General features: G+C 38.8%; 1 protein-coding gene across 2 annotated transcripts in view; it reads right to left on the bottom strand.

The window, feature by feature from the left end:
- The window catches only part of NUMB (NUMB endocytic adaptor protein), a 179,518-nt gene that overhangs the window by 31,389 nt on the left and 134,155 nt on the right, over window positions 1–13,974 (bottom strand). For both annotated transcript variants that reach the window (XM_043982760.1, XM_043982761.1), the window contains exon 4: window positions 6,738–6,812. In XM_043982760.1, the coding sequence (XP_043838695.1) occupies window positions 6,738–6,812 (75 nt within the window). The remainder of the gene's footprint in view (window positions 1–6,737; window positions 6,813–13,974) is intronic.

The following is a 13,974-nucleotide window of genomic DNA, read 5'->3' as shown; positions in this document are numbered from 1 at the left end:
TCCAGAGCCTTTCACACAGCAGATGCTTAATGTTTGTTAAATTGAAGTAATCAAAATGAAATTCATGTAGCAAATGGGAAAGGGCCCATCTCTGCTGCTAAATTCAGTGACAATGATTTTGTTAAATTGTAAGTAACCACCAGCCTTCAAAGTTGCAGCAAAAGCTAGGAGATTCATCAGTGGCTACCTCATTCTTGTGGAAGGGAAAGAGTGGAGGGAAATTGTCAGTTAATTAATTTGGTTTTCAGCAAAGCGCTTGTTAGACATGAAGAATATATTTTTCTTTCTTTAATAAAGATCCCAAATGTTAATGGAAGAGCTGACATGCAAAATGAAATTTTAAAATATTACAAGTTAATAGTTTAGTGAATACTTCTAATGCTCATTTAATAACAATTAAATTATGATTCTTTTACCTGCTAAAACAAGAACATATATTAAAACAAATATATCAAATAGTGAAATTTTTAAAAAAACCAAACATATTAGAAACTAGTAGTACAATGAAGCTAATCAGAAACCAAAACTGAGAGGGAGCAACACATAAACAATGGAAAGAAGACTTAAAAAAACCCACCAAAACAAAAACCATGTTTTAAATCAGAGTCAAGAGATACATAAAGCTCTGGTTTCTCTTTTAAGAGATAGCTTAGAAAACTTCAACCTTTCATTCCAATTAAATGAATTCTGAGAAACATCATGAGAACACTGGATGGACAACAGACATTTCTGTCATCAATCCACTGCCAACTATTTACCAAGGAAATCTTGATTAGTATATATAAGTTGAAAAGATGGCATAATACAAATGTGATATATAAGAAAAAAGACTTTTCCAAAGTTGGTGATATACCTATTTGGATGGGTATTTTAAAGTCAGTTATAATAAATGGATTATTAATTGAATTTTTTGATTCTCAAAGAAGATCCCATTCTACTTCTAGTTACTTCCAACTTGAGAATATCACCAGTTCTAAGCAGAGAGACCTAATGGTTCCACAAAAACATGTTAGGCAAAATGGCAATATAAATATGTGTGTGTGTCTGTGTGTGTAGCACACATTATAAATGGAATGATAAGTAGACTTATACTGAGGGAAGTTAGCATTGTTAGGGCTAACTTAGAATTGTTGCTAACCATCTTATTTGCATCTTGAATACAGTGGAGATTAGTTATGTATTAAAGATGTTGCAAATTAATAGCAGTTGTATAATTTATGTCTGTGTATAGATATTTCCTAAATTATATTAAAATAACTTTAAAAGTAGAAGGGATTAGCTGAGACCAGGGGTGGGGCAAGAATGAGAAAAGGAGATTTCTTCTTGCTTTTAAAATTTCTTTCAGAATTCAATCAGCATCACAATGCTAAAATTCCTTTTTAGTTCAAGAATCACGTAATTCCAAGATCATTGGACTTTGTGAAATTAATTTTTTCTATCAGATTTTTGGTGCATCACCACTACATATTTCTTTACAATTTTAAAATCTAATAAATAAGTTTCAAACACTTGTGTTATTACTTTAACATAAACCTCATTCTATAGGCTTATTTTCCAACATTGCCTGTATTTATAGCAAAGTCTAAATGGAAGCTTTATCATTTATGAGGAAAGACATAGCATTTGTCAACACAAGCTCTTGGTAAGCAGTTTGTGTATCTCCAAACTTCTACAGCAGACTGGTTTGGAGATCTGAATTTTCTTAGAAAATGTAAATTGTCTTGTTTATTAAATTCATAAGTAGTATGGAATAATATTACTCAGTTAAGATAAGATAATTTTATGCCCAATCAGCAGCCAGGGGGAAAAAAAAAACCCAGCCAGATGCCAATTCACATAATTTTTGCTGAATGAATGTTTTGGTAGAGGGGCACCACAAATTGCAGACAGCAAAGCTTCCAAAGAAGAAAAAAAAATCATAAACATATATGGACTAGTATGAATTGGGTACAATGGAATTTCGAAGACTCAATTTCTGAAATTCTGCTGGCCTTTTGACATGATACTTTAGGGGAAAGGAAACTTGAGAAAAGGGGTCAGAGGTAGGGGATGTTTTTACTTAAACTTAGGCAAATTCTCATATTTACCCAATAAATCAATTCTATTTATGAGGGGGATTGATCCCTGATCAATCTGATGAGCCCCCCCATCAACTTTATGAGATTACAGAGCATCCCAGAGATATAGACACTTGGCCCTAAAATGTTGGTGAGAGAATATAGGAAGCTCCTTTGATTTGATTGGTTTAATCTAGTATAAGGGTAGTTAAATTGGGGCTAAGGGATCATCCTCCCTCCCCCATATACCTTGCATTTGAAAGAAAGAGAGAAAAGGAGAAAAGAAGAAAAGTGAAGTGGGACAGAGAAAAAAGGAAGATGGGAGGGAGGAGGGAAAAAAGGGGAGGGAAGGGAAAGAGGGGGAAAAGAGGAGAGAAGTGAATTCCAGGTGTGCTTCCTACAAAGGTGTTCCCATTTTTCCAGAAAAAGAGGCCAAAATAGCCAAGCTTTTCTGAAGTTGAAAGGATTAAATATGTCTGGTGAAGTTATTACCATCACAGACACCCATCTCTTAACAGAAAAATGAAGGAATATATTTCAATCAATTATGCATTGAGAAGATTTGTAATATTCCCTGGAATAGGTAAAACCGATCATTTCTTTACTATATCTGATGAATATAAACATTCATTAGAATGTCATGTTACAAATTAGTCTTATGGCCTCAAATAATTAAGCTTTTTTGTGTCAAGAACAAATTACCAAGAAATTTAAATATTACTACCCATCCTTCCCACCCAAAAAAACCCCAGCCAACAAAGAGGTTTCAAAAATCAAGATATTGAAAGATCATCAGTCTTTCATTAGTTTACAGCAAAAAATACAATTAAAAAAATACACTACTTCAAAGGAATATCAAAGGATAATCACTTCCACTAACAAAAACTAAATTTTGTTCTTACCAAGAGTTGCATATACATGGTAAAGCTCTGACTAGAAAAGTAGCGAGCTTGCTTTGAGTTTCTCTGAGATGGTGCATTAAACTACTCAAGCATTATTGCCAAGTATTCTCTAAACAAATTTCAAAATCATCCTTCATGAAATTGACATGGGGAGAATGGGGTAGGGAGTTTGGGTTAGGGGTAGGGGTTCTTAGGAATCCCTCTTTAAAGAATTACACCCTCTTGCACACAAAAGCAGTTAGAATAAGATGGTAATTTATTTAGGGGCAAGGGAGGGAAGGGAAGGGAAGGGAAGGGAAGGGAAGGGAAGGGAAGGGAAACCAAGAGAAATTCTTGGACTTCTCTTGGGGAGAAAGGCATAGAGCTTGGCTCTGAGATACCAATCTCCTCGAGCAGGAGACTGGCAGGTACTTTTATAGAGGACTGATGGGGGGGAGGGTGACCATCTGACTATGGAAAGTTCCTTTAGTGAGGGAGGACCATCCCCCACTGGTAGTGACTGGAGGAATTGGGTGAGGGGTGGCTACGGATCTCTCAAGCCATCCCTCTCTTCTGGACACAAAGGGAGCAGCCACACCCAAACTTATCTCCTCAGGGGTAAGGGAGACCAGGATGAAGGGTGGAGGTCCTGAAGCTAGCTCAGTCCGAACTGGTTCCGCTTATCTCTCTAGGTGTATCTGTCCTCTGGTTTAGTTTCTCAAGGAGAAGATTCCTTGATGTACCCCAGAGAACTTCTGGGGTGCTCTGGGCCCATAACATTATCATTTGAATTTTTAGAGGTATTGACAATAGAAGAAAAATGTGACACCCTCCTGTTCCCCCTTGCATGATATGTAAGTTTTAGTACAACAAGAAGGTAGGGCTACTGAACTCAAGGTGTATTAGAAAGCAGCTTTTATTGCTTTTTCCCTTTTCCAATTTAAATAAAAACACTAGACTGAAATTCCACGATTTAGGAATATCAACTTCTAGTTTTTAATCAGTACAAGCACCATCTGGACTTCCCAAATCTATATATACACCTTTTTTTTTTTTAATGGCAATGAAATTTTGGAAACAGCCTTGATGTCCAGGTAATTTTTGTACTATTCAATGTATTTAAATACATTTATTTATTATTTAAAATTTTCCCCATAATTTTTCAGTAGAACTAATGATCAAAAACAGTGAGTTCTTATTCCTACTCTAAACTAGTTGAAGCAGGAGTAGAGAATGAAATTCTTAGGTCACATTTAATTGATGAGTTCATTCAAATGGAAATGGGACATATATAGACCACGCAGTTACATGTGCTAAAAAAACACAGTAGAAATAAGACCTATTATCATGAGTGGAAAATTGATGGAATGTGGAAAAAACATAAACACTTAAAAAATTTTTCATAGTGGTTAATTTTATTTTTTTTCACTGTTCTTCCTTTTTACTTGTCTTGCATTGTCTTGTATTTATCACAGTTTTGTTGTTGTTTTTCAATATTTGGGGGAGGGGTTTTCCTGGCCGTCTCCCCTCATGGTCCTCTGCACTCTCCTGTCCCAGAACAGATCATTCTGTGTCCTGTGACTTCAGGAGAAAGAGAGAGGTTTCTTATTTTGTTTTTTTCTCCTTAGCAGTAGGACTTGATATTTTCAGCTTTGGAAAAACTAAAAGATGAATAAAATGTGTTTTTTTTGTTAAGTTCACCTCTTAAGAGGTCATGAGCCAATCTGCTTTCTCACTTAATACAGACCTTGCACAGCAGGAGCCACATCATTAGTCCTTATCAAATTGGTAGCAGACAAAAGTAACAATGAGTCTTGTCTTTGTCATGAAGGAGACACTAGATGTCACTAATTAAGTGTATTGGGGTATAACTTTGTCAAATAGCAAAGCATTTTGCTAGCACACTTTTAAAATGGGTCCCTAAAAATGACCCTGTGATATAGTCAGTCTATTGGTTAATTTTAAAGTACTCTGCTATGTAAACAGACATAGAAGGGCTTCTATCAAGCAAAAGGATTCAAGGATTAAGTATTCCCTTTTGGGAGGCTGGAAAGAAGTTAAACAGAAAAGCCAATGCAGAGATGCCATGAGAGTTCTTTAGTCCCCACAATCTATTATGTTAAGGGTGTTCCTTTCCTCCAGCAATCTGGGCTCCTTTCCATACGTCTACCTCTGTACATTGTACCACTGATTACAACAGTCTGGGTTCCTTTCCCTTGACCTCTCTGTGCTGGTTGCTTCCTCAATATTTTATACCAAATGATACTTGAAGATCCAGACAAGACATTATCCAGAATGCACTTGAGAAGAAAAGTTTGAATTATGAAGCAATATTAGAAAGAGCAGTCAGTCATTAGAAGCCATCCTTATGGCAGCATTTCCTTGCCAGACCCAAAGCAATAGTCTTTACTGCTGTTTGGGCTAAGGCTAAATTTGGCATGCAGAAGAATTGCTACCAGCTTGTGCAGTAATAGTTAAAGAGCATGTTGGAGAAAGGGAGTATTTCATTCGCCCAGAGGGAGACAGGCATCAGACGATTCAAACTTGTGTTGCTCAATACTTTTTTCCTCTCTCTTGAAAAACAACAAACAAACCCAGAACAGCACAGGAAGACTCATACACGCCTGACATGAAATCCAGGCACAATGAACAGTCCATCCAGGAAAAGGGTCTTCCATTTTGTGTATAAAAGATAGTGGAGTTTAGGGTTATATTGGAGAAGACCTAGGAAAAGCACGTATCTGTGTACATACACATAGGTGTGTGTGCACATACAAAGGGTGGGATTTCGCTTTCTTTTGCACAATATACCCTCTCATTGGAGAGCGACAGGGTCAAAGGGTTTAAAGCTGGAAAGGACTAACAGGGTCGCTGATCTCGAAGTGGAAGGCTCTCAGAGGAAATGTGGTCTAATTCTTTCCTTTTACAGATGAGGAAACTGAGCCTAGAGAAGGGAAGGGGATTGTTTAACATTATACAAGCATAAAGCAGCAGAGATGGGGAGTTAAACCCAGATGCTCTGACCCCAAATGGAGATCTTTTCCCAGAAGATGAGGTGACCTCTCAGGCACGTTTGTGATTTCCTTGGTATATTAGACTCCCAGGGAGAAAACTCCCATTACCAAAGTGGTATCAGCAAGGATTTTGCCAACTTACCGTTTTTGAGCTGCCAGGGACACTGGGAGGTAAAATATGTTGCCTAGGGTCACACAGCCAAAAGTCACACAGTCAGAAGTGGGACTCAAACCCCTGACCTTACTGACTGCAAGGCTCTCTCTCTCTATCTCTGCTATCTGCTATGCCATGATGTCCTCAGACAATAACGTATCTCTTCTTTAACATGCTTATAAAACAGTAGGTACTCAAAAACTGTTTCCTGAATTACCTTTTTTGGAGAGTTTGGGATTTTGGGAGGGTCTTTTGGGAGGCAATTGGGGTTAAATGACTTGCCTTGGGTCACACTAGTAAGTGACAGAGGCTGGATTTGAACTTATGTCCTCTTGACTCCAGGGCCAGTGTTCTATCCACCTAGCTGCCCCACCTGAATTACTTTGGTTCCAAAAAGTGCAGCATGGATTGAAGAAAATAATTTTTCCACTGGAATGTCTGTCAAATCAAGAGGTTGCAGTGCAAATCAGTGACTACCACAGATGGTCTGTAATAGCAAAACCACATTTTCTCTTAAAGGAAATAAGTGCTCAATAAGTCTGACATTGGATGGCTTTAGGTATATGTGTTAACAATTTTCAGACAAACAAACAGCATATAGACCAATACGCTGACAAATAAATATACATACAGCTTTCAGTCTCTTTACAGCATCTTCACAAATGTGCATTCCTCTTGATTCGTCGACTTCTACGTGGCCCAGGTACTGTAAAGAGAAGGAGAGTGTTAATGGGAAAATGAACGATTATGGAAACAGAGACTTTGGTTAAGTATTTCTAGTCACTTAGATTCAAAATTTCTTAAATGATTTTTGTACTTCTTCCTCTCTTCCAGTATTTACACTCTTGTCAAATGCTGATGACCCTTCCTTTCTTCCTGAAGCTAAGGCTAAGCTAGTTCAATTTCTTGTCACAGAATGCCAAGGCTATTGCAATAACCCTTCTTGACTTCAGACTCCTCCCCCTTTAATCTATCTCATATGCTGACATTAGATCAATCTTTCCAAAGCACCATTTGGATCATATCCCTCAATCTGCTTCAAAACCTTCAATGGCTCTCCACCACCTATGGATTAAATTAAATGCAATTCATCAAACATTTATCAAACACCTACCAGCTGCAAGGAATTATGTTAGGCACCATATATGGACAAAATCAAAACAGTCATTGCCTCCAAGGAGCTAACACATTGTCCCAGAAAAGTAAACACAAGGCAACTTGTAACAGTTGGGTAAGGAAAAAGTTTCTAAAAGATTTGACTCCTGAGTCAAAGGAAACTAGTGACTTACAAGAGGTGGAGGTGAGGATGACATGCATTGCTAGGCACAGGGAGCAGCTAGGGTCAGGCACAAACAACAGATAGTATGTGGGAGATGGGAGATGAACTATTAAGTCTAGGGAATTAATATATCCTCTCTCCTCACCCATGTTCACCTATCTTTCAATAGTCAATTTTCATGAAGTCTTTCCTGATTGTGATGGCGAAAAGTGATTCCTCCCTCCTCTTTATGGCTAAAGCATGGACTTTGTACCCTCAATGACAAGTATAACGATGTTTTCAGAGCTAAAGGGACATGTAGAGATTACTTAGGCTAGCATTTTCATTTTACAAGGAAACTGAGGTGCACATAAATGAAGAGATTTGTCTGAGGTTATGGCAAAACTGTCAATAGAATCCAAATTCTAGATTACCAGTACAGTGTTATTTTCAATATATTTATTGGAAATAAAAGATCTAGGGTCATATATTCAACCCATTAGGTGACACCTATGAGAGAAGGTTCCTGTGAACACTGAACTTTTAAAAAACACGTTCTAAACTTCTCAATGAATATTGTTTTGACTGATGCCTGGTTGAAATTCCCTCCCCATGACCCAGAAGAGTAAAAACAATGTGTGAGATTTACCAAAATTTTCTCTTTTTCTATAGAATATTCTATTACATGTGCAGTATTATTATTTTATTTGGTAATGTTATTATGGAAATACCTCAAAGTTGTATCAGAACATTTTCCCTTTAAATATGTGATTTTTAAAAACAGCTATATATTATTTTTGGTGTAATTTTATAACTTCTTAGTCTATTTTTTAAAATAGCATTTTAAATGTTTATTGCTATCTCTTGTTTTAACATCACCTTCATTCCCAAATATATTTCTCTCCCCCACCCAGAAAATCATCCCTTATAACCGATGCAAAGCAAAGTAACTGGGAAAATAATATATACAATTACAATAACAATGTAAATTAAATGAACAAATACACACACATACACATCAGGCATTTCAAAGCAGAGGTCTCATAAACATCTCAAATTCAATGTGTTCAAAACAGAACTCATCATCTTTTTCCCAAACCCACCCTTCTTCTAAGCTCCCCTATTACTATAGAACAGTGACGTCAAACTCTGAAACGGGGCCAAAAAAACTTCTTATAAGGATATCTGAGGGCCACATATTGACTTAGTTTCAAAATGTAATATTATCTATGTTTTACTGTGTTTTTATTTATTTTATTAGATATCTCCCAATTACATTTTTTGGGGGGGTGAGGCAATTGGGGTTAAATGACTTGCCCAGGGTCACACAGCTAGTAACCCCAGTTACATTTTAATCTGGTTTGTCTGCACTCAGAAAGTGTGGTGCATGCCCCATGCAGTCCACAAATTGGGTGTTAAGACACCTTCGCCATAGACAGTACCATTATTCATCCCAATATCTGGGTTCACAATCTTGGTGTAATCCTCAATTTCTCACTCTTACTGCCTCCACATATCCAAGATATGATTTGAAATCTTCTTTCTACTTCCCAAACACTTCCCTCATATAGCCCCTTTTTTTTCTGCAGACAGCCACCAACTAAATCCAGGCCTGGGCTATCCACAGTAGTTTAATTGGTCTCCCCACTTCAAGTTTCTTCCTATACTGATCCAATCTCCATACAATTAGAAAAATGACTTTTCTAAAGCCCAGGTCTGGTCGAGTTATCCCTACCCCCCTCTCCAACAAACTCTAGTGGCTCCGTAACTTCCAGGATCAAATGTAAGCTCCTTTGTTTGGCATTGGAAGCTCTTCACAATCTGGCTCCTTCCTGTGTGACCCCTCTTATGGGTTACTCCCCTCCTCACACCCTACAGTTCAGCCATGTTGATGGACTATCTCCAGTCTCTATGCCTTTTTACTAGCCATCGCCCATGCCTGAAATGTTCTCCCTTCTCAACTTTGGCTCTAAGAATTCCTAAGAGTTGAAGGAACTCTAAGAGTTCCTTCAAGAACTCTGCTCCAACACCACCTCTTGCAGCCTTCGCCTCTAGCCCCACCCCTGGCTGCCAATGCTTTCCCATCTAAGTTTACCTTGTACTTAAATCTGCTTTGCAGCTGTACATGTGGTCTGCCTCCCTGCTGGGTCCTTGAAGGTAGAGAATGCTTTCTTTTTCCTTTGTGTTCACAATGTTTAGCCTAGTACATGACACACAATGCTTTTTAAATCCATGAGGATGAGGAGGTCATCACTGAGGCTTAAATTTCCATCTAGGTGACTGGGAAGGTAATGGTGCCATCAATAGCAATAGGGAAGCTGTCTGTAGGAGCCAGTTTAGGTGGGACACGTTTTTGAGAGGCTGGCAGGACTTCTCCAGGTGGAAAAGCCCAACAGACAATGAGATGTCCAAGATGGAAGATCAGGAAAGAGAGTGGGATTAGATATACTGATGTGGGAGTCATTTCCATTGGTGTGACATTTGAAGCCAGGGGAATGGAAGAGATTATCTAAGGAGAGAGTAAAGAAAAAGTCACAAAGGGATGAGGACTTTTAGTGAACAGGAGGAAAATGATAAACCACAAAACTAGATCGAGAAACAAAGGGCAAACAAGTAGGAAAAGAAATGTAAGTAGTATTGTGACACTTAAGAAAAGAAAGAATTTTCAGGAGGTAGGTGGAGTTAATAGCGTTAACTGTTGCACAAAGAATGCAGAAGATGAAGAATGGGGAAAAAAATCACTCCTCATTGGATTTGACAATTAAGAGATGACTTTGGACCAAGAAATTTCACTTAAATAATGAAAGCAGGTACAAGGGGCTGAGATTGACTACTGAATAATATGACAGGATTATAGAATGCTGAAAAGGTCCCTGAAAATACCATCCAGTTCAACTCCCTCATTTTACAGACATATATAGATAACCCAGGGACAATTAGGTGTCACAGTAGATAGAGCAGTGGGCCTAGAGTCAGGAAGACCTGAGTTCAAATCCTGCCTCAGACACTTAGCTGTGTGACCCTGGGCAAGTCACTTAACTCTGTTTGCCTCAGTTTCCTCATAAAGTCACTGGCTTCCATTTGTTCAATCCTCATTCTTAGGCAATTATTTTCAGAGCTTTTGTACCTCCTTTTCCAGTGGGCAGAGCCAAGATGGCAGAGGAAAGGCAGTGAGCTCTCAAATTCATGAGACCATTGCTCCAAAAAACATTCAAATAACACCATAGGAAAATGCCCGGAGCAGCAAAACTCACAGAAGATGTGCTGAAATCATCTTCTAACCAAGAACAGTTTGGAAGGTCAGAAGGAGGGAGCTGCTGTGCTGATACAGGAGTAGAGCCCAACCCCACAGTCACCCTGACACAGATCCAGTCCCAGGAAGGCCTCACCAGAGAAGGAGACCCCCAGAGCCTCTGAATCAGCTGAAGCACCAGCGACATCTGGAACTAAGCTCATGGTCTGGTGAGAGGGCTGAGCCCTGGGTAGGGGGGAGACTACAGGGATCTATGCTGGTGCTGAGGCAGAACTTGGATTTTTTTCACCCCTGCTGAGAACCAGGAGGTAGGCTTGAGTAGCAGTGGCCCAGGTGGGGGAGGGGCACAGGCTTGTTGGAGCTAACAAACACAACACACAAAGCTGGTTGATTAGCAAGTTGGTCTGGGGTCATCTACAGACCAGGAAACAGGCCAGGGCCAGGGCCAGGCGAGTGAAGAACCTGATCCTCCTTCAATCATACCACCTGGGACTTCTGAAGCTTGGGATACTGCAGCCTGGAAACAGTGCCCCACTTTAAGGAGCTAAAAGTCAAGTAAAAGAAAGGCAAGATGAGCAGAAAGAGAAAGGTTAGGACCATAGAAAGTTTCTTCAGTAACAAAGACGACCAAGAGGAAATACTATTCAGAGGAAGATGTCAACATCAGGGCCCCTATATCTAAAGCTTCCAAGAAAAATATGAATTGGTCTCAGGTCATAGAGGCATTCAAAAAGGACTTTGAAGATAAAGTTAGAGAGGTAGAGGAAAAAATGGAAAGAGAAATGAGGGTGATGCAGGAAAGACATGAGAAAAAAGTCAACAGCTTGAAAAGTCAAATTGGCCAAATGGAAAAGGAGGTACAAAAGCTCTCAGTTTCCTCATCTGTAAAAGGAGATGGAGAAGGAAATGGCAAACTATTCTAGTATCTTTGCCAAGAAAACCCCAAATGGAGTCACTAAGAGTCAGAAACAACTGAAATGACTGAACAGCAACAACATAGATGGTCTTAGGGAAGTTAATACAAAGGCATACATCTAATATGACAGACCTGCGGCTAATAATATCTAGTCTTCAGACTTCTACATAGAAGTTCCAATTCCATGCCATATAGGACCCTGTCATATGTGTGAAGAGCTAGGATGCTTAGCTTGGAGAAAGAAAAAAGACTTGAGGGGCATCACAGCCCAAGTTTATCCTCAGATTGACAGAATGGATTTAAGTTGCAAAGAGGCAACCTTAGACTTGATGTCAAGAACAGCTTCCTCTGACAGTTACACCAAGTAGAAGGGGCTGCTTGGGAAGGAGCTGTATTTCCCTTCAGTGGATTCCCTTTCTTCTCTTCCCTCAGATGCTAGAAGACCATGCTGTCTTGGGATGATTTTTCAGGTATGAGTAAGACTGGAGAGCAGCTGAGGTCCCTATGCATTCTGAAATTCTGTGATAGATGCCATCCCACTCCCCCCATCACACCCTATTGTTGTAAAATATCTGAAAAAAGGAAAAGGGTAGAATGGAGTAGAGGGAGAGGAAAATAATAACAACTGGAAATAATAAAAGTTCTTGTGAGATATGGGGAGGAACTAACCTTTGTTCGAATGCTACTTGTGTAGGGTAAGACCTGAAAGTCACAAGTCTAAATTGCTAGACCACTTGAACCAATCCTGTGTCCATTATTGCATTTCCAGGAAAACAGATTTTCTGTTATATATAATGATGCTTTAACAGCTCAAGGAATGCTGACTTTGTGCGTGTCTCTTTCATAACAGAACAGGCCAAGTGTTTTCTCCTCTACAGACCCAATTAGATTAAGCCTATTTATTTAGTCCTTGTGCTTGGCAACTTGCCTCTTGCTAGAAAAAGAAGAGAAGCTATTCAGGTTAAACAAGGCTGCCACATGTTCCACTGCTGATTGGACTGATCTATTTCTAAAGCTTTTCCTTATTTCTTCTGAAGATGTCACATGCTTGGATTTTCTGTAGGAGTTTAAAAAATTTTAAATCTCCACACCAAGCTCATTGCTTCCTACCATTGCTTCTCAGCAGCTGTTTCCTATATAGCCTCCGTTCCCTTAATGAATAGGGCATTAAGGGTACATGAAATACACTGAAAGTTCCCTTCCTCAACTCCAGAAAAGGCTAATTCACTGACTTAGTTAGATGTCAATCGGCCATGTAGTTACTAATTAAAACGATTACACAGCTGTGCCCTTCTGCTAAAAAGAAGGTACAGGCACTTAAACACACAAACACACACACAAGCCAACAGGGAGGTACAATCTGTACTGACACATTCTACCTATCAATTAACTTTTAAAAAAAAAGGTTTTTTGAGAGTTCTTAAAAGCCTAAGAGTGGCATATGAATAACATATGTAATTAAGTATTTATTAGCAGTGCCATGGACTCAAACACTATGGCATTGTTCTTCATAAATGGTAAATGAAAGTAAGCAAGTAATTCTTGTCCAAGCTGAATATAACACAAAAGGGAGCAAAAAGAAGGAAAACAGAGATTCACATTAAAAAAATATGTATATAAGAATTTTATTATTTTCGGTAGAAGTTTCACGAATACAAAATGTTCCAACATATGTCTTTGCTCTCTTCACATCCCTGCTGGAGACAGAAAGCACAAATGGTAACTATCGATTTTCTGATGAAAAACAGAGATAAAGTAGCTAAATTCAATTTAACAAATGCTTATTATATATTAGGATGGGAAACTAATGGTAAAAAAATAAAAACAAAACAGTCCTTGATCCCAAGAAGCATATGTTCTACTCCACACTGATAAACTGTAAGTGTAAACAGATACCTTGATAAGCACGAATGGGAATTAAACCTTATTCATTGATTTGTCCACTCATTCCTACATACAGTTATCTACTTAAAAAAAAAAAATTAACAGATGAAGAGAAAGGGATTACAATACACTTCACTTAATATATTTATTTCTCCCACTTGAGAAGAGACTCTTCCTAATTGGGGGGTGGGTGTGAGCAGTGGGGACAGAGGGTCAACAGGCAGTTCCACCACAAGTATAATAAATGACTGCGACCTCATACAGCGGGTTCTGATCTTTCCATTGGCCTGACTTCAAAAAGGCAGAAATGGCTACATCAGTAGCATCTTCAATTGTGAGGTGGGCCAGATTACACCAGTCATTGGCTATGAGAAACATCACTGAAAAAATACTCCATGATCCCACACTCCAAGTTCTAGGTTTACAGATTAGGCCCAATTTGGGGGAGGGGAGAAAGGGAGGAGGAAAGGAGGGGCCTTTTCCATGAGTCATTTTTTGGGCTTGTGCCAAAGGGGGAGGGGAGGAACCTTTGAATCTGGCTCATGCCTGAATCATTA

The sequence above is a fragment of the Dromiciops gliroides genome, chromosome 2, assembly GCF_019393635.1.
Source record: "Dromiciops gliroides isolate mDroGli1 chromosome 2, mDroGli1.pri, whole genome shotgun sequence".
Taxonomy (NCBI): Eukaryota; Metazoa; Chordata; class Mammalia; order Microbiotheria; family Microbiotheriidae; genus Dromiciops; species Dromiciops gliroides.
This window is presented reverse-complemented; position numbering and strand designations above follow the sequence as displayed.